The 22,292-nt window shown below is 50.5% G+C and overlaps 1 protein-coding gene across 2 annotated transcripts in view; it reads right to left on the reverse strand.

Moving 5' to 3' along the window:
* PLEKHG5 (pleckstrin homology and RhoGEF domain containing G5) overlaps window positions 1-22,292 on the reverse strand; it is a 107,328-nt gene that overhangs the window by 38,333 nt on the left and 46,703 nt on the right. For both annotated transcript variants that reach the window (XM_053400446.1, XM_053400447.1), the window contains 6 exons: window positions 5,188-5,317; window positions 4,125-4,227; window positions 3,411-3,471; window positions 3,068-3,159; window positions 2,295-2,431; window positions 1,972-2,135 (listed from right to left, as the gene is read on the reverse strand). In XM_053400446.1, coding sequence (XP_053256421.1) covers window positions 1,972-2,135; window positions 2,295-2,431; window positions 3,068-3,159; window positions 3,411-3,471; window positions 4,125-4,227; window positions 5,188-5,317 — 687 coding nt within the window. The remainder of the gene's footprint in view (window positions 1-1,971; window positions 2,136-2,294; window positions 2,432-3,067; window positions 3,160-3,410; window positions 3,472-4,124; window positions 4,228-5,187; window positions 5,318-22,292) is intronic.

Genomic DNA, 22,292 nt, shown 5'->3' on the forward strand with positions numbered 1-22,292 from the left:
ACTAGCCATGATTGATAAGCTGCGCCTTCACAGTCGGAGCCAGAAATGCTTCTGAATACCAGTTTCTGGAAGCCATAGGAAAGGAAGGGTGCTGTTGAGCTCAGATCCTGATTGCAGGCTTGCCAGCAGAGACATCTGGTTGGCCACTGTGAAAACAGGGTGCTAGACAAGATGGATCATAGGCCTGATCCAGCAGGCTCTTCTTAGGTCCTAACGAATACAGGAACCACAGCAAGGGGGAGAATCAGCCAAGTCCCTCCACATGCGCACTGAGGGACCCCAGAAACATACTGGGAAAGTTCAGCTCGACTGACATTTGAAGGCGACCCTCCACAATCGACACTTCCTGAAGCGCTACTCAAAGCGAAACACAGCCACCCTTTGAAATTTGCATTTATCCAAATTTCATGGCGCTCCAAATGACGCAAATGTCAGGAGCAGGTGTGTTGAAAAACAGCATACAGAAATGCATTACGTTAGGGGAAACAGCTTGCACAAATATATCCATTTTGACAGATCCATCCACTCCTCCCACAGAGCAGAGCCACACCTAGAGTCTTGCTCTAACGCCGCATGAGGCACAGAAGGCAATTTGTCACGCCGAGTGACACACGACTCTCTCGTGAAAAACAGACAAAGGCTCATCAGATGTGCACGAGAGGATGGCATGCCTCGTGTCTGCCTCCTCGCCCAGGCATCCCTGACACACAGCCGCATCTGGGCACGGATGGCAAACAATTCGTTTCCTCCTGACACAAGCTGGACCGCCCCTCTGCTGTGCTGTGCCATCAACACAAACACACACGTGCCACAGGAAAATCTCAGCAGCGCCAGGCTGCCAAAGGAGGCAAGAAGAAACATGGGAAGGCTGAAAACAGGACCTGGGCAGCAGTAGTGAAGCCAGGCACCTCTTGCTATGTCTTTACCTGGTATCTTGATTTGCAGACTGCCCTCCATCATTGAGAATGATCCCAGGGCCAAGAGCAGCCTCTGGCCCATGGGAATGGTGTTGCGCCTACAGCCCTGCAATGGTGCTTACCAGATTTTTTTGGGGGGTGCACTAGCCAGAGCACCAGACCAGCTCCTGGAATGCGCCCCAAAAGGCCTAAGCTCACTGCTGCCCCTCTACTGCCCTGTTGGGAGGGTGGCAGTGCAAGACCATTACTCCTGCCCAGGGTCAGTTTCTAGAATATCATAAAACCAAAATGTACATTTGTCAGAAATCACTTTTGGGAACTCCCTGCTGGGTACAGACAGGTGCCTTTGCTGTACCTGAGGCAGCAGGCAGCACACAGATCACAGAGTCGCAGTCTTCCCTGCAACAGGAAGATGGATTGCATTTCTACTTAAATTATAGTGATCATTTCTAAATTTGCATCTAGGCATATGTGTATAGATTCATAAGAAATCAATTGTTTAGCGTGGCTTTCATGATGTGCTTAACTATCTTTTTTTTTTTTTAATGAGTTCCCTGCTTTTGATTATTTACACCCTTGGCATCGCTCCTATGTTTCATTGATTTCAACTGATATTCTTCTTGTCTGCCCTTTTTTTTTTAGTTTTTTATTTATACTTTTCAAATTTATACATTTCATTAGTTTTACAATCAATTTCACATTTCAAAATTTGACTTCCTTCCCCTTCTTTCTGCAGTTCCTTAAATTTTATTTTTCAATATCTTTGGCATATCCAAATTCATTTGACTTGCTCACTTAATTATCTACTGCAAATATATACTGTTATAAGACTGCAGATTATCTTGTTTGCACTTTTGACTCTGCATTGCTATTGATAAACAAATTCTTGCTGACAAACGAACAAGAAACCTTGCTTGGTTTTATATTGCTCGGGTTTTTGCCTTAGCACAAACATTATGAGATGGAGCAGTGCAAGTTGCAGACCCACAGGCTTCCCCGATCTCAAGGGCAGGGTCCCTACTCCTGTCCACCCCATCCCTTTTCCCCTACTCACCAGGATGTCGGTACTCTCCCTCCGAAGTGACAACTGCTCCAGGCGGTCGAGAGAGGGGGTGCTGGGGAAGGACGGGCCAGTGCCCGCAGGACGGAGGATAGGCAAACTCAGTGACTTGAAGTCCTTCACCGCCTGCTCCACTTTGAGTTCATCCCCAGGTTTGGCTGCAATGCAGAAGAGGAGGCCATGGGGCAGGTCTGGAGGGCAATTCCGGACAGAGAGATCCCTCTCATATTGCCAAAGAGGCTTTCCCAACCTGGAGGCCTCTGGATGGGTTAGACAACATCTCCCATCAACCTCAGGAGAGACACGCAGCAGCCTACCTTTCACACGAAGGTAATGTCCTCCAAACCGGTAGGCCTCGAAGTTGAGTGAGAGGGGCGTGTTGGACTGGTCCAGGTAAATGTCCACTTTAGACAGGTCAATTCCCTTCCTCTCAAAAACCGGCAGCAGCACTTCACTGCGTTTTAAAAGAAAAGAGAGAGAACCAGTAAGTGGAGCTGCCAGTTAATCGATGTGTTGGAACTAGCTTGGGCTCAGAATGCCTGGAAGGTCGTAGCTCCCAATGCAAACCTGCCTGGGTGCTAAGATCATCGGGTCAGCACCTTCTCTTGGTCCCATCAACACTAGAGGCACAGCCAGCAGTGAGATGAGAGAGAAAGTGCCTTTTTTGTGGTGGCTCCTAAATTGTGAGATTTCCTCCTCAAAGAGGGCGGACTGGCTCCCTCCTTGTTATCCTTCTGCTGACAGGCTACAAAGACCTCCCTGTTCAGATAGATGTGACCTTGGGGCCAGTTACTCACTCTCAGCCTAACCTACCTTTGTTTCCCCACACCCGTTTCCAAGCAGGATCTGCACATCAGAGCGGTCAGAACTTCAGCAGCAGAACTAGCCAGACCTTTGCCCTCTGAACATCAGGTGTTGGGAGCAGGTTAGGATCCTGCGCTGAACTGATGGGCTCGGGATTGCTGGAGCTGCTTCCAGGTGAGGCCTTAGACCCACAGAATCCCACCTTGTGCTTTCCTGGGCTCCCAAACATGAGAGAAGCCCCCGCCCAGCTGGCACCCCAGACCAAGCTGCTCTCTGCCCTCCTTACCCCAGGGACTTCTTCTTCATGGCTGGCACGATCTCGGTCTCAATGTCCACGTTCAGATCAAACTTCAAGGTGAAGCATTCCTTGCTAGGGTCCTGCGGGAGAAATGTAGGAGCATGTCGGCCGGAATTCAAAACAATCACCAGGCCTCTGTCCCACCCCCCCACCCCAATTTCTTAGCGCGTGGAGGAGGACCACCAGGGCACATTCCCACCCCTCTGCAGGGCATCCAAAGAGGCCTCTGTGACTTCTAGGGTCCTGCGCAGGGTGAGGCCAGACCCAATTCCCAGGGTTTCAGAGTGAAAGCAAGGTGCAGTCACGGAATGAGCGCAAGTGGCCTCCTTACATCAGTGTGCCTCCTGCGAGCCTTCTTCTTTGGCAGCTTCAAGGCTGAGCTCTTCCTGTCCCTGAAACAGACCAGCCAGCAGACAGAAAGGAGTTAGAAGGTCCCCCTCATATTGCCCCACAATAGCAAGGGAAGGCAGGCACAACTTTCCCCTCTGATGCAGGAAACGTTCTGCCCCACTGGCTCCCATATGGTTTATAAACGCCTTTGCAGAATTCCTATCAAGCTGACCGATGTGTTGAGCAGGGGGTGTGCAATACAGCTCCTGGTGGATTGTACCAGGGTCTTTTGCTTTTTTGTTCAAAGTAGATTTTCAAACGGCACAAATTCCCCACCAGACACTCCACACTAAGAAAGAAAGCCAAATGAACCCAAATTGCAAGCGCCTTCTGTTTCGGCTTTTAAAACACCTGCTGGAATAGTTTTTGTTCAGTCCAGCAATTGAGAATGCGCCCTTCCACAACTGTTAGCTGATTTCTGATTTCAACTTTTTAAGTATGATTTTTATGGTGTGGGGTTTTGTTGTATAATTGTAAATCACCCTACTATTCCCCCCCCTTTAATGAATCGCTAGCGGTATGTATACGTATAAAATAGTGCACCAGGGAAAAAGCTAGACTGGACCTTTCCTCCCTGAGACACTAGTTTTCTAAGTGAGGGGAGCTCTCCTGATGTGAGCACCTCCTGGGCCGGCCAGCCCTCCCCTCCACTCACCCTTTCCCATCAATCAGCCCTTCGTCTTCCTCCTCCACATCTGAGGCAGGGCTGGTGCGTGGTGGGCACGACCGTGTGGAGACGTTCCGGGCCAGGATAGAACCTGGAAGGGAGAAAAGCACTGAAGACATAGCCCATGAAGGATCCAGCCCTCACTGTGTTGCCCGGGGGGGCAGGGAGAAGCCCACTGAAGAGCACACCAGCTAAGCCATTTGGAAAGAGATCATAGAATTGCAGAGTTGGAAGGTACCCCCCCCAGGTAATTTATTATTTATACCCCGCCCATCTGGCTGAGTTTCCCCAGCCACTCTGGGAGGCTCCCGATCAAGTGTTAAAAAGAATACAGCATTAAATATTAAAAACTTCCCTAAACAGGGCTGCCTTCAGATGTCTTTTAAAGATAAGATAGCTGCTTATTTCCTTCACATCTGAAGGGAGGGTGTTCCACAGGGTGGGTGCCACTACCGAGAAGGCCCTCTGCCTGGTTCCCTGTAACCTCACTTCTGGCAATGAGGGAACCGCCAGAAGGCCCTTGGCGCTGGATCTCAGTGTCCGGGATGAATGATAGGGATGGAGACGCTCCTTCAGGTATACAGGACTGAGGCCGTTTAGGGCTTTAAAGGTCAGCACCAACACTTTGAATTGTGCTTGGAAACGTACTGGGAGCCAATGCAGGACTGGTGTTATGTGGTCCTGGCGGCCACTCCCAGTCACCAGTCTAGCTGCCGCATTCTGGATTAATTGCAGTTTCTGGGTCACCTTCAAAGGTAGCCCCACATAGAGCACATTGCAGTAGTCCAAGTGGGAGATAACTAGAGCATGCACCACTCTGGCGAGACAGTCTGCGGGCAAGTAGGGTCTCAGCCTGCATACCAGATGGAGCTGGTAGACAGCTGCCCTGGACACAATTAACCTGCACTTCCATGGACAGGAATTACTGCTAAAGAATCCCTGACAGGTGGCCATCCAACCGCTGTCTAGGAAATTCGGACAAGCCCTGTGAAAAGGAGGCCGTGCCAAGCTGCCCTTGACCCAGCCGCGTGACTTGGGCTTTTCCCCTCACCTTGCGGCGGCAGGTCAAAGCGGATGTGCCCGTCAAAATGCATGGCACCGTGGAAGCGTCCGTCACACGCTTCACACAAGTGGAGGGGGCTGTTGTGGTTCAGCTGCTGGCACTCGGCGTGGTGGCATACCTGGCAGAGGGAGAGGGAGGGAGGGAGGGGAGAGAGAAACAGCAAGGTCAAGCCAGGGGCTAATTCCAGGACCAAGAGGAGAAGCATCTCCCTGATGCAGGGTTTGGATTTCCAACATCCATCACCTGCAGGCATGTTGGCAGCAGAGCTAACGGGCCAGCAGTGATGTGAGCCAGAGTCCCCAGCTGATTCCCTGCTCACTCTTTAAGGGCACCTTGCCCTCCCCTGATTGATGCTGCAAAAAGGCAAAATGATGTTTTTTTGCCTGTATAGATGCAAATGCAGACCTTCTACACTGTATCAGCAGAACAAGCCCCCTTCATTCCCCTTCCTAGCCATTCCAGATTTCTCCAATTCATTTCCGACCAGGATCAGCCCAAATTAGTTTCTCGTTGATTCATTTACTTCTCCCCACCCCACGTTAATTTCAAGGTTTAAAGGCTTGAACATGGGTAAGCAAACTAAGGCCTGGGGGCCAGATCTGGCCCAATTGCCTTCTAAATCAGCGTGTTTTTACATGAGTGGAATGTGTCCTTTTATTTAAAATGCACCTCTTGGTTATTTGTGGGGCCTGCCTGGTGTTTTTACATGAATAGAATGTGTGCTTTTATTTAAAATGCATCTCTGGGTTATTTCTGGGGCATAGGAATTCGTTCATTCCCCCCCCCCCAAAAAAAATAGTCCGGCCCCCCACAAGGTCTGAGGGACAGTGGACTGGCCCCCTGCTGAAAAAGTTTGCTGGCCCCTGGGCTTGAATGAGGTGGGAGAGTGGCATGCACCACTTTCCAACTGCAGGTGGGTTCTCCTTCTACATCGTTCAGATGCACAGGTTACAGGGAAACGGCTCCCTTTGTGTTTCTCTTTCTTTCGCAAATTCGTTTGCAATCCAGATTGTTGCCGCATCTCTCTGTTCCTCCTTCTCTTCCATTCCACTGGCGGATGGATCTCCCTTTGGCTGCCTGCACATCTCCTCTGTGCAAACCCCCAAGCTGTTTTCGCTCCCTTGTTAGCTCACCGTTTGGAAAAAGCCGGCCTTTCACGCCCTGCCACCCACGTCCCAGCCCCTGTCACAGGAGGGGTACCTGAGTCCTTCGTGCCTGAAGTAACATGCCCCACCCCACCCCCCGGGGCTCACAGAGGAGGCTGCTGGAGGCCCTGGCCTACCAAACTCCTCCCCACACAGGCGCCGGAAGCAAGTGTCTGCAGCAGAACAATGCAAGAGCGGCTACAAGGTTTCCTCCGATTGTGAGGGACACCCTGGATGCCTGCGGCTGCTCAGCAACCCCAGAGAGCTATTTTTAAGCACACATCCGAATCGGGCTGAGGGCTGCTTGATGCCCTGTGACCTCACGTACAACAATGGCACAAGCACAGAAAAAGAGGACCTACTGGACCAGGTCAATGCTCCATCTAGTGCAGCATCCTGTTATCACAGTGGCCAACCACTGGGATGCCATCAGGCAGGATCCGAGCAAAGGAGCCCTCTCCCCTTCTGGGGCTGCAAAAGCATCACTGCCTCTGATGGGCTACGGCCTCCTCTGTCTCAGATGTGCTTATATCAGAAGTTGTGACCACAGTGCAGCAGACAGGAATTGAATCCGGCACCTTAGGGAGCTGGAGATGGCAGATTGATCCAGGAGGGGGCAGTGCAGCCCAGCTACTGGAATTGCCTCTGCTGAAACCTAAAACCAATATTTAAAAATGCTTAACATTTCTGTTCTCATCCCTGTTTTGAAGGTGTAATGTCGGTGTCCCAGGCTAAAATCTGAGCGATTTGGCCCTTCTTAGCAGTTCAAATATGAAACCTCATAAGCTTTCGGCAAACTACTGAACACCATTGCATGTCAAATGTCAAATATGCCATTGCAGGTCAGTTGTCAATTCAGTCAAATTCCTCAACACCAAGCCATGCCTACCTTTCCTACACTGGCAAATGTTGAAAGCAGCATTTGATTTATTGAAATACGGAAAATATTTAGCAACTATTTGAAGGTTTGGCTAGAAATTGGCTAACCGTTTGTTTTTGTTTTTGTTTGTTTTGGTCTGTGAGCCAAACACTGAAGGGTCTGTCAGGTTTTGAAATTCAGATTTTTCACTGTCAACCCTGAATTTGAAATTCACCATTTGTATTTTGGACCTGAAGCTTATTATCAAAACTGAAGTGAAAGGCAATGATATAACTTCTTCAGCTGTCCAACATTCACTGCTACTGAACTACTACTGTGGCTTGACAAAAGACTAGGTCAACCTCCTTTCCAAAACCATGAGGACTACACTCTTACTTTATTTTAAAGGCACTTGTTTTATTTTGCACCAAGGTAGCTATCGGATGCTGCCTGAAGCGTTGCATAATCTCTGTGTGATGAACAAGGATGCTGACCAGACAAAAGCCCACAGAATATTCGCCCTCAAAATCGACCAAGGTGCTTGAAAGAGACCCTCTGTCAGGGCACAATCATTTCAAATCCAGCATTTGGGAACCAGCCGGTTTCCTGTGGCTTGTCATCAAGAACAGTCAAGGGATGAGAAAGGCTCGCCCACACTTCATTTTGCTGCCAGTCTCTGATCACAGCCAAACTTCCCAGATCTTTTCTGGAAGGAAATACCTTGCAGGGCCTCTCTTCCATCTGCCCCAACACAGTTTGGGCCACATCAGAGTTCAAGTTCCAGCCGCCCTCATGGCAAAGGCCATAGCTCAGCGGTAGGGTATCTGCTTCGCATGCAGAAGGTCCCAGGTTTGATCCCCGACACCAGCTCCAAGCAGAGCCAGGAATGTCCCCTGCCTGAAAACCCTGGAGAGCCATTGCTGCCAGTCAGTGAAGACAATATTGAGCTAGATAGACCAATGAATGGCCTGACTCAGTATATAATGCTCCTATGCTCCTAACTGATTTCATCCAAATGCTGTGCACCCCAAACTTTGTACTGCCAAGCTGCAGTCACAGACGTTTTGCACTATGCAATTCATGTCAGCCTGGATAGCTCAGTTGGTTAGAGCGCAGGGCTGGTAACACCAAGGTTGCAGGATCCCTGTATGGGACAGCTGCATATTCCTGCATTGCAAGGGGGTTGGACTAGATGAGCCTCAGGTCCCTTCCAACTCTGCAATTCTGTGTTTCTATTTTGCCTCTATCCTGCCTTCTCTCCAAGAGCGATTCTCCCCCCGTGCCCGCATTTTATCTTCACAACAACCCTTTGAGGTAGGTTAGACTGGGAGAAGAGTGACTGGCTCAAAGTCACCTAGTAAGCTTCATGGCTGATAAGGGATTTTGAACTGAGGTCTCCTGGATTCTTCCCCAACTGTAAATAGTGCCCACACTTCTCCTTGGTTTTTTTCTTGCTCTGGAGGATAGGACCCAAACCAATGGATTTAAGTTATAAGAAAGGAAGAGCTTTCTGGCAGTAAGAGCTGTTCGACAGCAAAACAGGCTCCCACGAGAGGTGATGGACTCTCCTTCCTGGGAAGTTTTTAAATAGAGGTTGGATGACCATCTGTCATGTATGATCCAGTTGAAATTCCTGCCTTGCAGGGGGTTGGACTAGATGACCCCCAGAGTCCCTTCCAACTCTACAACTCTATGATATCTGAAAAGAGAAGTGCTATTTCATTGGTAGCCATACAGATTTCCATGCTCAGACATGATGGGCAAAATGTACTGCAATTGTGGTGCAGGCCAGACAATTCAGCCACTCCACAGTTGCACAAAGCAAGAGCAGAAATCAGCGTTCAGTGACCTGAGTCCACCAGCACCCATCTTTTACCAACAACCTCAGGGTCCAGCCTTTGAGATACCCTCGGAAACAGCGGGCAATTCCTCGACAAAATACAAAAAGTCAGAGGGGGTCTGAGGAGAATTTCCTACCAGAAGGCAGCCCAGGAAGTGGAAGGGGGACAGCAAAAACCACCTCGGGGTCTTGGTCCTTCAAAGTACGGAAAGTAACTACAGTGGTACCTCAGGTTAAGTACTTAATTCATTCCGGAGGTCCGTTCTTAACCTGAAACTGTTCTTAACCTGAAGCACCACTTTAGCTAATGGGGCCTCTTGCTGCCGCCGCGCTGCCGGAGCACAATCTCTGTTCTCACCCTGAAGCAAAGTTCTTAACCCGAAGCACTATTTCTGGGTTAGCAGAGTCTGAAACCTGAAGCATATGTAACCTGAAGCGTATGTTACCCGAGGTACCACTGTAGACATATGTAAATGATCTTTATTTGCATCTTTAAGATGCAACTTTATCGCCTCAATTATTATCATTTCCGTGCCCTGTGGATACATTTTCCACAAAAGGTTTCCCCAGCGCAGGAGTTACTGCCGCCATTTTAAATCTCCCCAACATAACCCCAAACAGGCAGCCGGGGGTCTACCCAGTGCAGCGCCATGGTTCCTACAGAGCCGATGCAATGCCTGTCTGTCTTACCAGGTGCAACAGCCAGGCCACCCTGCCATCGCACTGTTCCTAGAGCGGCACCCCTCAGACACAAACCAAGGCAGCCAGTCAGGCTCCTAGCTGAAAAGCCAGCAGGCCACGTGGCAACCCCCAAGTCCGAACCTTGCTGAAAACGTCCACATTCTCCTGCAAGGCTTTTCCTTCTCTGCACTCGAAGCTGAGAGGGAGGGAAAGGGCCACCGAGCCAGCAGCTGAAGCAACAGGAAGCCCCGGAGATATGGGGAGTCAGAATCAGCAGGTGGCTCAGAAAGGAGATGCAACACATTTGACCCGCTGGCAACCAGACATTGGTGGCAAATGCACAGAAAGGGCTGGAGACAGTGGGGGAGGAGAATGAGGGAGGAACCAACAGCTGCTGGCTGTTTCAACGGCCATCTTGAAAGCGAATGCCACTCTCCCGGCCGGACACAGAAGCCTCAGGTGCGACAAGGGAGCCTCCCCGGAGGAAACGCAACCGCTGGGAGGGCAGCAGGAGGCTGCCAGCCGCTCCAGCCCCAGAAACTCACCCCTAAGGCCCCACTTCGCCCCCAAGCCAGGTCTTGCAGACCAGGGCAGGACAGAGAGAGCCTGTCCCCAGCTGGCTGGCTGGCTGGCTGATTCATGGCTCCGGGAGGATTTGAAGGAGGCATCCCAGCCGTGACAAAGCCTTGACTAAGCAGGTGGGGCATCTCTGGGGTTTGCAGTGAGTAAGGGCTCGAAAGCCGCTCCTGCCAGGCTGGGCCCAGACAGGCCGCAATCTGCTGCCAGCGCAGGAGCCGTCCGGCTTGCTGGTACTTGCCTCTGCAGTGGCTGGGTCTGGCTTTCCCCTCCTCTCATCGCCTGTCTCTGCCAGGAAACTCTCCCAGCTGGAACCTAAGCCGGCAGCCTTGAGGGGCGGGGAAGGAGGCACTCCCTCCCTCCCCAGGTGAGCAGGAGCAGCGGTAACCAGCAGGGCATTAAGTTTCCAAAAAAAAAGGGCCCCCCCCCCTCTTTTTGGTATGCTTTTTATTAATTTTTTTTATTTTACATTTTAAAACATTCATTTAAACAACCTTAAAATATCAATGACTTCCCTTCTTCTCTTTCCGTGATTCATTTTACAAAACATATTTTACATAAACTAAACCATTCAGCATTCTATTAATACATCCATCAAAGCTTATTTACACTGTTGAATTTATCTTAACACTGTCAACTTTTCCAAGTGTACACAGTTCCCCCCCCCATATATTCAATAAACATTTCCCCATCTTCTTTCAACGTATGTTCTTCTTGTTCTCTTATTCTATATGATAGGTCCTCAAGCTGCGCATATCCAATCAGTTTAAATTCCCATTCTTCTTTGGTTGGGACCTCGCTCGTTTTCCATCTGTGTCAAGCTACATAGCAAGCTGCCTTATGAGCATAAAAGAACATAAAAAGAGGACTGCTGGATCAAACCAAAGGCCTATCTAGTCCAGCATCCTGTTCTCACAGTGGCCAACTGGATGCCTGCAGGATTTGAGAACCAATCCAGTCCCTGCTGTTTTCATCAGCTGGTATTCAGAAGCATTATTATTATTATTAGTTTTTAATGTGTGACATTTTAATATATTTTTAACCTTTGTTGGAAGCCGCCCAGAGTGGCTGGGGAAACCCAGCCAGACTGGGCGGTGTACAAATAAATTTATTATTATTATTATTATTATTATTATTACTGCCTCTGGCTGCAGAGGCAGAGCAAAGCCACTGTGTCCAATAGCTATCGATAGCCCTCTCCTCTTTTAAGACCACCCAGACTGGTGGTTATCGCTGCCCCCTCCTGGGCAAGTTTCATAGTTTACCCTCCCAACATTTCCCCTATGAAAATAGAGACGTCCCCTCCATTTCTCTGATGAGAATAGAGACACCCGAATGAAAAGTGGAACATTCCCGGATCAAATCGGAAACCGAGGCAGCTTCTGTTAATCCAGGACTGCCCCTGGAAAATAGGGACACCTGGAAGGTCTGAATCCTTCTGAATATCCAGTTGCTGGAGACCAGAGGAGGGGAGAGCAGTCTTGTGTTCAAATCCTGCGCTGGGGCTTCCCATCAGCACATCTGGTTAGCCACGCTGAGAACAGGACGCTGGATTAGATGGGCCTCCTCTGGCCTGATCCAGCAAGCCTCTTTTTCTGTCCTTACTTCCAACTGCTTTTCCTTGTTGCACACAAGTGAAGAGAGTGAAGGGAAGGGCACAGCCAGCCCTATCATTAGAAAGAGGGAAGCAGCTGCCTCATGAGTCAGTGGCCTTCCCCTCTTCTCTCTGTGCCCCCTAAACTAGCTTGCTCCGTGCCTCTTAGGCTAGCCTGCCTTCCTCGGGTATACTGGAGGATGCCGTCGCCTTAGCCAGTGTGGAAGTAAGATTAAACTGCCTCTCTAGTCAGATTCTGTGCATGGAATGAGAGACGGAGCATCTTCAGGCAGCAAAATGTCTTGGGCTGGCTTGGGCAAAGGGATTCGGCTGGAGTATGGTGGAAGAGAGGGGAACTGTTCCCCCAGATTTGGAAGGTACAGCATCTGCTTTACATGCAAAACATCCCAGGTAAGTCTCAAAACGTCTCCAGTCAAAAATCCTGAGAGCCAAGAAATCTGATGTTCTGCCATCCAGATAGTTATATATATTTGAGAACCCATGCGGTGTAGTGGTTAGAAAAGTGCTGGACTAGGGACCTGGGAGAGACCAGGATTCAAATCCTCCACTCAGCCTCCTTGCATGACCTTGGGCCAGTCGCTGCCTCTCAGCCTCGCCTACCTCGCAGGGTTGTTGGAGAAAAAACTGGGACATAAATGCATTTAATAATATATATATATTTAAGAATCCTGGAGTGGGGGCCTCTGGGATCTTGCCAGCCCAGGCAAGCCTTCAGTTGAGTCGAGGCAGGCCTGGAACCAGCTCCTCAGCCAGTCATCCACCAGCCAGCCACACATCCCGGCTAACTCACAGGAAACACTCCGTCTGGTGATGAGTCAAGGGAAATCTCCACTGCCGGGCGTGCGATTGTAAACAAGTGTGTCTCACACTGTTTTGACACAGAGCAAGTCGCACGCAGCACTCTCGGTGGCGTGTCCCTTCGCAGACAGTCATTCTTACAACAGGCAGGGGGAAGGGGAGGCAGGCAAGTGCAGTTTGTCTTTATAAGCGGAGGGTTGGGGAAGCTGCATCAGTTGAAATCTGCTATGCTGCAAGGCAGGGAGGTTACCTGTGCTTGAGATTTTGGGGGGAGCTCTCAGCAGGCAAATGGCCCACTATAACTGTTAAGTTGTGGGTGAACATATGAGACAACACAGCGATTCTCCAAACAGCTCTTGTTTATTCACAGGCCAGAACAGAACTGAACTGAAGGGTTCAGCCAGCCTGCTTATATAGAGCTCCAGTACAACGTAACTGTAACAACTTTCTGTAACTATCCAATCACTGAACGTCACTTTTGATCTCTTATTTGCATATGTGGACCTTAACTATCTACAGTATCCCCCTGCTGGCCCAGGGTGAGAACTTCAGTACATAACAATAACGACACAGCCACAGATTATGCTGTCCTTAGCCAGGTGCCTCTGAGCATGTCCAGAGTTTTGTTTCATTCTCCCCCTGACCGCTTTCAGCCAACAAGACTGGCTTGCTTATCTGGGTATTATTTATTGAATTTCTTCCCGCCCCCCCCCGCCGCCCCAAGGAGCTCAGGGTGATGCATAGTTCTCCCCCTGCTCATTTAATACTCAAAACAACCCTGTGAGGTAGGATATGCTGATATACTGGTGACTGGCTCAAGGTCATACCCAGTGAGTTTCATGGCTGAGCGGGAATTTGAACACAGGTCTCCCAGTCCAGCACTCTAACCACTGCACTGCACTCTCTCTCTCCCTTCTGCATTGGTGCCCTCCACCATCAGTGAGGTTTGGGGCAAGACACCTTCACTGGGGTATTCCCTCTCCAGCAAGTTTACTCCTCCTTGAAATTAGTTCAGGAGGCTCTTCTTAGTCGGGACCAAACAGCAGGCAATGCCCAGGCACGACAAACCTTGATGCAATCCTGGACTGGCAGTGGGGGGAGATGGCAAAGGAGAGGGGGTCACTTAACAGAGAGGTAGAAGACGGGACACGCCAGAGCCATGCTGTAAAACGAGGCCAGCCGATGCCACCATCCAGGTGCAAAGTGAAGTTCCTGGTGGCAGCATGCCTGAATTGGCATCCCTGGGCACATATCATTGCATCAGCTGCCACTTCCCTATGTGTAGTAGATGACAGAACAGCTCAGCTGGGACTTTTCTCTTGACAAAGAGGAGCCTGACTGCCGGATGAAGGCAAACATCCACTCCAGTGGCCAATCAGATGCGTTCTGTGAAGCTGCCGGAAAGACTTGAAGGAACGAGGCCTCTCCTGCAGCTGCTCCCCAGAATCTGGTAGACTTTCTCTGCACATGGAAGTTCCATTTAGCTGTCTTGGCTGCTGATGGGCCTCTCTCCATGAACTGGCTTAGATGCCACTGAAACCAGGAGCCCTTGCCACATCTTGTGGTGATGAGTTCCACAGGTGCGAAGGAGCACCTCCTTTCAAATATGTCCTGCCATTCAGTTGCAATGGATGGACCCAAGCTCTGGCATCCAAAGAGGGGTGGGGGGAAGCTTCTCCCACCGCCCCACTTCCAACACACCATGCAGAATTTTACAAACCTGTCGCATCCTTCTGCACACGCCTTTTTTCCTGCGCTGTGACTGGCCGAGTGGCTAGTAAAATTGTGGCATCCAGGTAGCCGTCTTAGCCACAGGTGCAGCAAAAAACACTGGCTGTTTCTGCCTGCCCTTGGTGCCTGAGCACCCACAAAATTCCCCAGGCACCCACAAATTTCAGTGCCAGGGCCTTGCATGCTGCATGGCAGCCATGGCTCCAGGCACCCACAGTCGCGGGGCCAAGTTGGCATTCCTGCTCTACCATGTGACTAAATAATGGGGAAACTCTCCTCCTAACTGCAATTCCTGCATTGCAGGGGTTTGGATTAGATGACCCTCGAGGTCCCTTCCAACTCTACAATGCAATTATTTTTCCTCCCCCAGGTCAGTGCTGCCCATCACTGGGGGGTGGAGTGGGGCTTGGCAAGGTCAATACAGAAAGACATCCACGCCCCCCATGGCAAAACTGCTCCAGCATCAAACTCTGACAGGCAAAAGCCAGGCTATTTGAGGAGGACTGAACCTGACAACACACCTCCTGTCCGAAGTCCACATGACCCCGAGAATAAGCAAAACAATGATGCAGAAAAGAGCATCTCAGAGCTCGTGCAGAAGGCCACCCCCGCACCACCACCCCCAAGTAACTGCGGCATTCCACCCTGGGAGCAAAAGGGGTGTGGGCCTTTCCAACAGGCTGACCCCTCTTGCCAGCTCGCAGAGCAACGTTTCCACTTGGCCTGTCGCTGGAATGGGCAGCTGCAACACCAGAATGACGCTCGGCCATGTTTTTCTGCTGCCAACGCACGTGGCAGCCTAGCTGGGTGGGGCTCAGTCTGGAGGCTGCGGCTGGTGCAGAAGGCAGCTGCTTGTGAGGGTTGCCAGAGTGGAATGCCTTGTCTGTGGATTGGCACGGGCTGCCAACCACACTACCGGGCCTGGTTCAAGGTTCGAGCACTAAGCACAATAGGGCCCAAAACAACTCAGGACCAGTTTACTTAGCAAAGGCTGCCTCACCCCCTCCTTTGCAAATTGCACTGAGAAAGGGATAAATTGCTCTTTGCAAATAACACGTTAAGGTGAATTATTATTTAATATTTATTTAAAAAGTGGAACACACTCCCTCGGGAGGTTCTGCACTCTCCTTCCTTGGAGGTTTTTAAGCAGACGTTGGATGGCCATCTGTCATGGATGCTTCAGCTGAGATTCCTGCATCTCAAGGGGTTGGACTAGATGACCCTTGGGGTCCCTTCCAACCCTACAATTCTATGACTCCGTGATTCTATTTCTTGCATTGGTATCTCACCTTTTTCTCCAAGGAGCTGAAGGTGGTGTCCATGGTTTTCTCCCCTTCTTCCTTTAATTCCCACAACAACCTTGTAAAGGTAGGTTAGGCCAAACAGCAGTGACTAGCCCAACAAACTAGTCCAAAACTCTAACCACTGCACCACACTGTCTTTCATGAAGGTCACTTCATGTCCTCTGCCACTGGGCCACCTCTTGGTCAAAGCAGCAGCAGCAGCAGCAGCGGAGGGTCTACTCTGGCCCAAAACAAGCTGGCATCTGATCCTGCAGCACACCAAGCAGACAAGGAAGCACCTCTCCCCAAAGAAAACACACTCTGCACCTGCCCAGGAACACCGTTTTTGAACACATGTCTTTTTCCCCTTGGGGAGACGAATTCCGCAGGCATCCAGAATCAAGCACTACTCTGCACCATCTTCTTCGTGCAGGGGCAAACAGTTCTGACAAACCCCCCTTCCTCACAAACCCCCTTTGGCACCCCAGATGGACGTGAGGCAACCAGTGAGGCTTGGTACCCAAGCAGAAAACCCAAGTGTCTCTGACACCCACCAAGCCCTCCTGCACAAGAGCAGGTTGTGCTTTCTAGGCCCTTGAGCTGCAATTCCTGCATTGCAGGGAGGCGAACGAGACGATCCTTTGGGTACCTTCCAGCTCCACAATCCTGCGGTTCTAGACAGGCATCCAAAACGCAGCTTCCATACCTCGCCTGCAGCAGGACTGCCTGTTGCTGGAAGGGGCTTCTCTCCCTCCTCCTCCTCCTCGCGGCTCTCCAAGCTTTCCAGAGTCAGCAGTGGGATCCTCTGTGCAAGATGCCACCCCTCTGCAACTGCCACCGCCACCACAACAAAGACCAACCCCTTCAGGAACGAGTGCTCTTTCGGTGTGTTTGTGTGTCTAAAGTTCAGGAGGAGTGGCTCAGGGGGACAGCACGCTGCCAGGAAGGTTGTGCACCTGGACAGGACAAGTTCCAGCATGCCTCTCATCCAAGAGACGACCTCCAGAAGGGCAGCCTCGGGGCTCTGTTGACCTCTGCGGCACTCGCAGTCTGTACTGGCGAGGCTTAGGGCAGAGAAGGCGCTGGCCCCCCTGCCTGCCATCCCCAAGCAAGGCACAAGCCGCTTTAACAGAAGCACAGGAACCTGGAAAGCTGCCTTCTGCTGAGTCAGAAAATTGACTCATCTATTTTCGACTCTCCTGGGCGCAGGAATTTAACCTTAATTATTTACAATTTTTGTTTAACCCGCAAGAAAGAAGGGCTTTTTCACTGGCTAGGTTCAATTGTAATCCTTCTAACCTCCTTTGGGGTAGGTTTGCGGGTATGGCAGAAACTCTAGCTCACATGGCCCTTAAATGTATGATGATCTCCGCCATCAATTTTTAGACCATCTATGTATTCCAACATGGAAACCAGAGACGGAGGTTATACGCTTCTTATTACAGGGGAGAGACCAGGAGATCACCAAGACGGTAGCCAAGTTCCTCTATTTGATTTTCTGCTGCCAAAGTACGCTACAGGACCCTGCCCTTGCTGTATTGCTGAAATGGCAATGAGATCGCATTGGCCTATTTATTCTGAATGTTTGTAAAGGTAAAGGGACCCTTGACCATTAAGTCCAGTCGTGACCGACTCTGGGGTTGCGGCGCTCATCTCGCTTTATTGGCCGAGGGAGCCAGCGTACAGCTTCCGGGTCATGTGGCCAGCATGACTAAGCCACTTCTGGCGAACCAGAGCAGCACACGGAAACACCATTTACCTTCCCGCCAGAGCAGTACCTATTTATCTACTTGTACTTTGACGTGCTTTCAAACTGCTAGGTTGGCAGGAGCAGGAACCGAGCAACGGAAGCTCACCCCATCATGGGGATTCGAACCACCATCCTTGTGATCGGCAAGTCCTAGGCTCTGTGGTTTAACCCACAGCACCAACCGCGTCCGTCCCATTAAATCAACTCAATGTCGCAGCCTTAGATTTTCACGGGTTTGGGATAATGTTGGAATTCACACATTTAAACACACACACACACAGCCACTCAGGTCGTAAGCAATCCATGTTTTGGCAGAGAGAAAGAGAAGCGGAAAGAGAGAAAGGGCGTCTCCGAGAGGCCAGAGGGCCAAGTGGCTGCAGCTGTCGGCTGGAAGCCAGCCAGCCCCGACAAAAGATAGAGAGGATGTGGGGGCTCAGGCTGCCTATTTGCTCACACCGCAAATAGAACAAAAAAAGAAAAGAGGAAAAAGCCAGGCCTTTCCAGGCTGCTACTTCAATCACTTCCACTAGGCTGGGACGAGGTGGGGGCAGTGGAGAAGCCCAGCTTCAAGGCAGCCAAGAGTCCCAGACAGCAGCGCTGGCCGGCTCAGCCCCAAAGCGAGTGGCTCAGCACAGACGGCTGTTGCGTCATGGCCGTTCCATGTGACTGAGGCAGGCAGGGAGCCAAAGGGACATCGCAGGCCGCTGCCATGGTCCCAGACCGAACTGGAAAGATGGCCAAGTGCAGCCGGCCTCCTGTGCACTCATGAGTGCCAGGGGATGGAGGAGGTGAAAGAGGAGCACACTGAGAATCCTCTCCTGCGCAACGGAACAGGCTCCACCTTGCAAAGAGATATGTCAAAGCCCACCCTGAGCTCCAGGGAACCCAAAGCTTTTTGCTTATATCAGAACTTATCAAGCCAAATGAGTGGATGATCAGGCAGCATCTCCTTCTTCTGCCATACTCCAGCCAGATCTCTTTGTCCAAGCCATCCCAAAACATTTCGCTACCTGCAGATGGCCCCCTCTCTCTCCCTCATTCCATGTGCAAAATCCGGCCAAAGAGGCAGTTTCATCTTATTTCCACACTGGCTAAGGCGACTGCATCCTCCAATATACCTGAGGATGGCAGGCTGGCGTAGAGGCACAGAGGAAGCTAGCTTAGGAGCTAGAGAATGGGGGGGGGGAGGCTGCTTCCCTTCACTCTCTCCACTTGTGTGCAACAAGGAAAAGCAGGTCATGTGTTCGAATCCTGCTTCTAGGCTTCCCATCGGGGCATATTTTTGGCCAGTGGGAGAACAGGATGCTGGACTTGATGGGCCATAGGAAAGAGGCCTCCTGGATCAGGCCTATGGCCCATCAAGTCCAGCATCCTGTTCTCCCAGTGGCCAACCATAAGCCCCGATGGGAAGCCCAGAACCAGGATTCGAACACAAGACCACTCCTGGGGTTTCCAGCAAGTAACCTTCAGAAGCATTACTGCTTTCATCCTTGGATGAAGAGAATAGCCAATAGCTCTCCTCCCTGAATTTTTTATTATCTTCTTTTAAAGCCACCTCGTTTTGCGGCCATCACTGCCTCCCATGGGAGTGAGTTCCATATTGGCCAGGGTGTCCTGGTGCCTCCCTTGGCAGAGACCAGTTCTCTATTTGGAAACAATGGGGGGCATTCAGATAACTTTCAGACCCATTGAAACGAATGGCCCATTGCTATTCACTTCAGTAGGTCCACTCTGAGCAAAATCTCACTGAATAGAACCCATCCTCTTGTTTTGGAGCTGCCCAGTTTAAAGAGTGCTAAGAAGGGAGAAAAACAGGTCAGAAATGAGTGGCTGTGAAGCTGAGCATCACCTAGGCAGCAAGCTGAGCAGGCAGCTATAGGAATTGTTCCCAGATTGACACCTGGAACATATAGATTAGCAGATGCAAATTTCAGTCTCCTTTTGCCCATCTATCCCCCACCCCCAGTTTCTGCTCCTTGGTGCCGTTTTATGGTGCAGACCCACAGGCTTCATCGGGCAAAACAGGCTAAGACAGTCTTCCCCAACCCCACGGTTGGAGGCAGTCATGTTTCTGAATACCAGTTGCTGGAAACAGCAGGAAGGGAAAGGGCTCTTGTGCTCAGGTCCTGCTTGTGGGTCTCCCGTAATGGTCAGAGTAAGAATAGGAGGCTGCCCTGATACAGCAGGCTCTCTTGCATTTTGGACTACACAGCTGTGCTGGCTGGGGCGGATAGGAGTTGTGGTTCAAAACATCTGGAGGGTGGCAAGTTGGAGAAGGATGGTCTGAAGTGCGTGGAAGCGACTGTCGCGCTTTGGATTCCCAGTGAGACGTTTATTCCAAGCTTTGCTTCCCAAGAGCCTTGAATCTGAGATTCTGGTGCCTGATTCCAGGACATGTCCAATTCACCTGTGAAGGTTGATTTCAGACACGACACAGAACTGGGTTTCCAGAGAGCACCTGCCCTTCCTTAGGTCACCTGCCCTCTGCCCAGATCTGAACAGAGCAACTTTGTTCATCAGGACCAGTCTGAGAAGAGGGGAACTGGTGCTTCTGCTAAAAAACCAATCATAAGAACTGGATCAGATCAGTAGGCCATCTAGTCGAGCATCCTGTTCTCACAGTGGCCAAGCAGTTGCCTGCATGCAGGGCAAGAGTGCCACAGCACACTGCCCACCTGCAAAAGTATTTTGGGGGGTATAATCTTCCACACACACAAACAAGACACACATGTGCCCCAGTCCACAGCTGCTCACGCTCACATGCCCATGCCTAGAGCGGGTGTGTCCCCGTGTGCCTGAGCCTCTGACAGTCAGCGCATGGCACGTGTTTTGAGGAGGAAGTTGTTTTTAGAAGTCCAAAATGTTTGAGAAACAGCTGCCGAACGAAGCAAGTGCACCAATTCATACACACACCGTGGGAGAAGCAGCAGGAAAGGCTGGCCACAGGCTCTCATGCCCTGCTAGCTTCAAGGCTGGATGACTGCAATGCGCTCTATGCGGGACTTCCCTTGCACTTGGTCCAGAAGATGCAGCTAGTGCAGAATGCTGGCAGGAAGGAAACCTTGGCAGCACGTAACACCTGTGCTCAGAGATCCGCACTGGTTGCCAATTTGCTACTAGGCCAATTTCAAGGTGTTACTATTAGGATATCAAGTCCTTAACAGCTTGGGACCAGTTAAACCTACGAGATCGCCTTGCTCCACAGGTGCCCACTCAACCACTTTGACTGGTGGAATTGGCACTATTACACTATTTGTAAGAAATCCATCTTTTAGTGTGGAACTCTGGGCGTGGGTGGCACTGTGGGTTAAACCACAGAGCCTAGGACTTGCCGATCAGAAGGTCGGCGGTTTGAATCCCTGCGACGGGGTGAGCTCCCATTGCTGGGTCCCTGCTCCTGCCAACCTAGCAGTTCAAAAGCACGTCAAAGTGCAAGTAGACAAATAGGCGAGAAGGTAAACGGCGTTTCTGTGCACTGTTCTGGTTCACCAGAAGCGGCTTAGTCATGCTGGCCACATGACCCGGAAGCTGTACGCCGGCTCCCTCGGCCAGTAAAGCGAGATGAGCGCCGCAACCCCAGAGTCGGCCACGACTGGACCTAATGGTTCCTTTACTGGAACTCCCTGCCTATTGACATCAGGCAGCCCTCATTCACTGTACCCTTTTCAGCTCCTGCTAAAAACATTTTGTTTAGATGAAATGTCTAGAAAGCTGGTTTTTAATTATTGTTGCTGATTTTTCTTGTTGATCATTATATCGCCCTATCTTTTTTGTAAACCACTTTGAGGGGGTTTTTTCCCCTTCCCCTAATCAAGTGGTGTATGAATTTTATGGAATAAAAATATAAATAAAATAAGGGGTCTTACTTACTGCCCCCAAGGTTTTGTTCCGGGCCCCACAATATGTGTGGGGTAGGTCGGTGTGGGGTGGGGTTTAGAGTGTCAGACTCAGACCTGGCAGAGACCAAGGTTCAAATCACCCCACTGGGTGACCTTGGGGCCAGTCACTGCCTCTCAGACTAACCTACTTCACAGGGCTGTTATGGGGTTTAAATGAGGATGAGGAGGACTATGTGCAGTACCTTGAGCTCCTTAATTTCTCAGGCACACCTTTGTCCTTGGCAGGCTATGTGGTCCAGCACACAGAAGGACAAAGTGGTTTTCATTTCTCTTCCTGCAGCCAAATGGGCCCATGAATCAGGTTTGTGGCAATGCACAATTTCTCCGCCCCACAACTGTAAATACGTGGTTTTGTTTTCTTCGCCTTGCAACTGAAACTTGAGCAAAAGTAGGCTTTGAATCCTGCCCCCCCCCCAGCGAAATTTACTGACCCTACACCTCAGCTGAGAGTTTCAGAGGGGCCCTCCTGGCACTTCTGTTTTCAAATTGTTCAAAGTACAGCATTTGTAAAAACAAATTAGTACACCGAATATTATAACTGCCCCAGGCAAACTTCCATGACTCCTGCCCGAGAAATTCCAGAGAGGAAGCTGGAGGTAGCCCATCCCAGAAGAGAAAGGGAGGCAGGGTTTTTGTGGGGATTCTTGGTTCTTACAGGGCGACCCCCCCCCCCAAAAAAAGTCAGGCTGCAAATAATTGCCACAGGTCACAGAAATTCTGGAGATGTGTGGCTGTTTTTTGAATCTGCTGGACACAGTAGAACATATTCTTTTCTACTGTCCATTGTACACCCAGCTACGCAAAAGTGTGCTATCCCCTTTTTTTGTGTGTCTAACATCACAATGAAAATATCAGATTCTACCTGTCTGACACTAACCCGGAAGTAACTGCAAGGGTGGCTGAATTTTTATAACTC

This window comes from Podarcis raffonei, chromosome 8 (assembly GCF_027172205.1).
Source record: "Podarcis raffonei isolate rPodRaf1 chromosome 8, rPodRaf1.pri, whole genome shotgun sequence".
Lineage (NCBI taxonomy): Eukaryota > Metazoa > Chordata > Lepidosauria > Squamata > Lacertidae > Podarcis > Podarcis raffonei.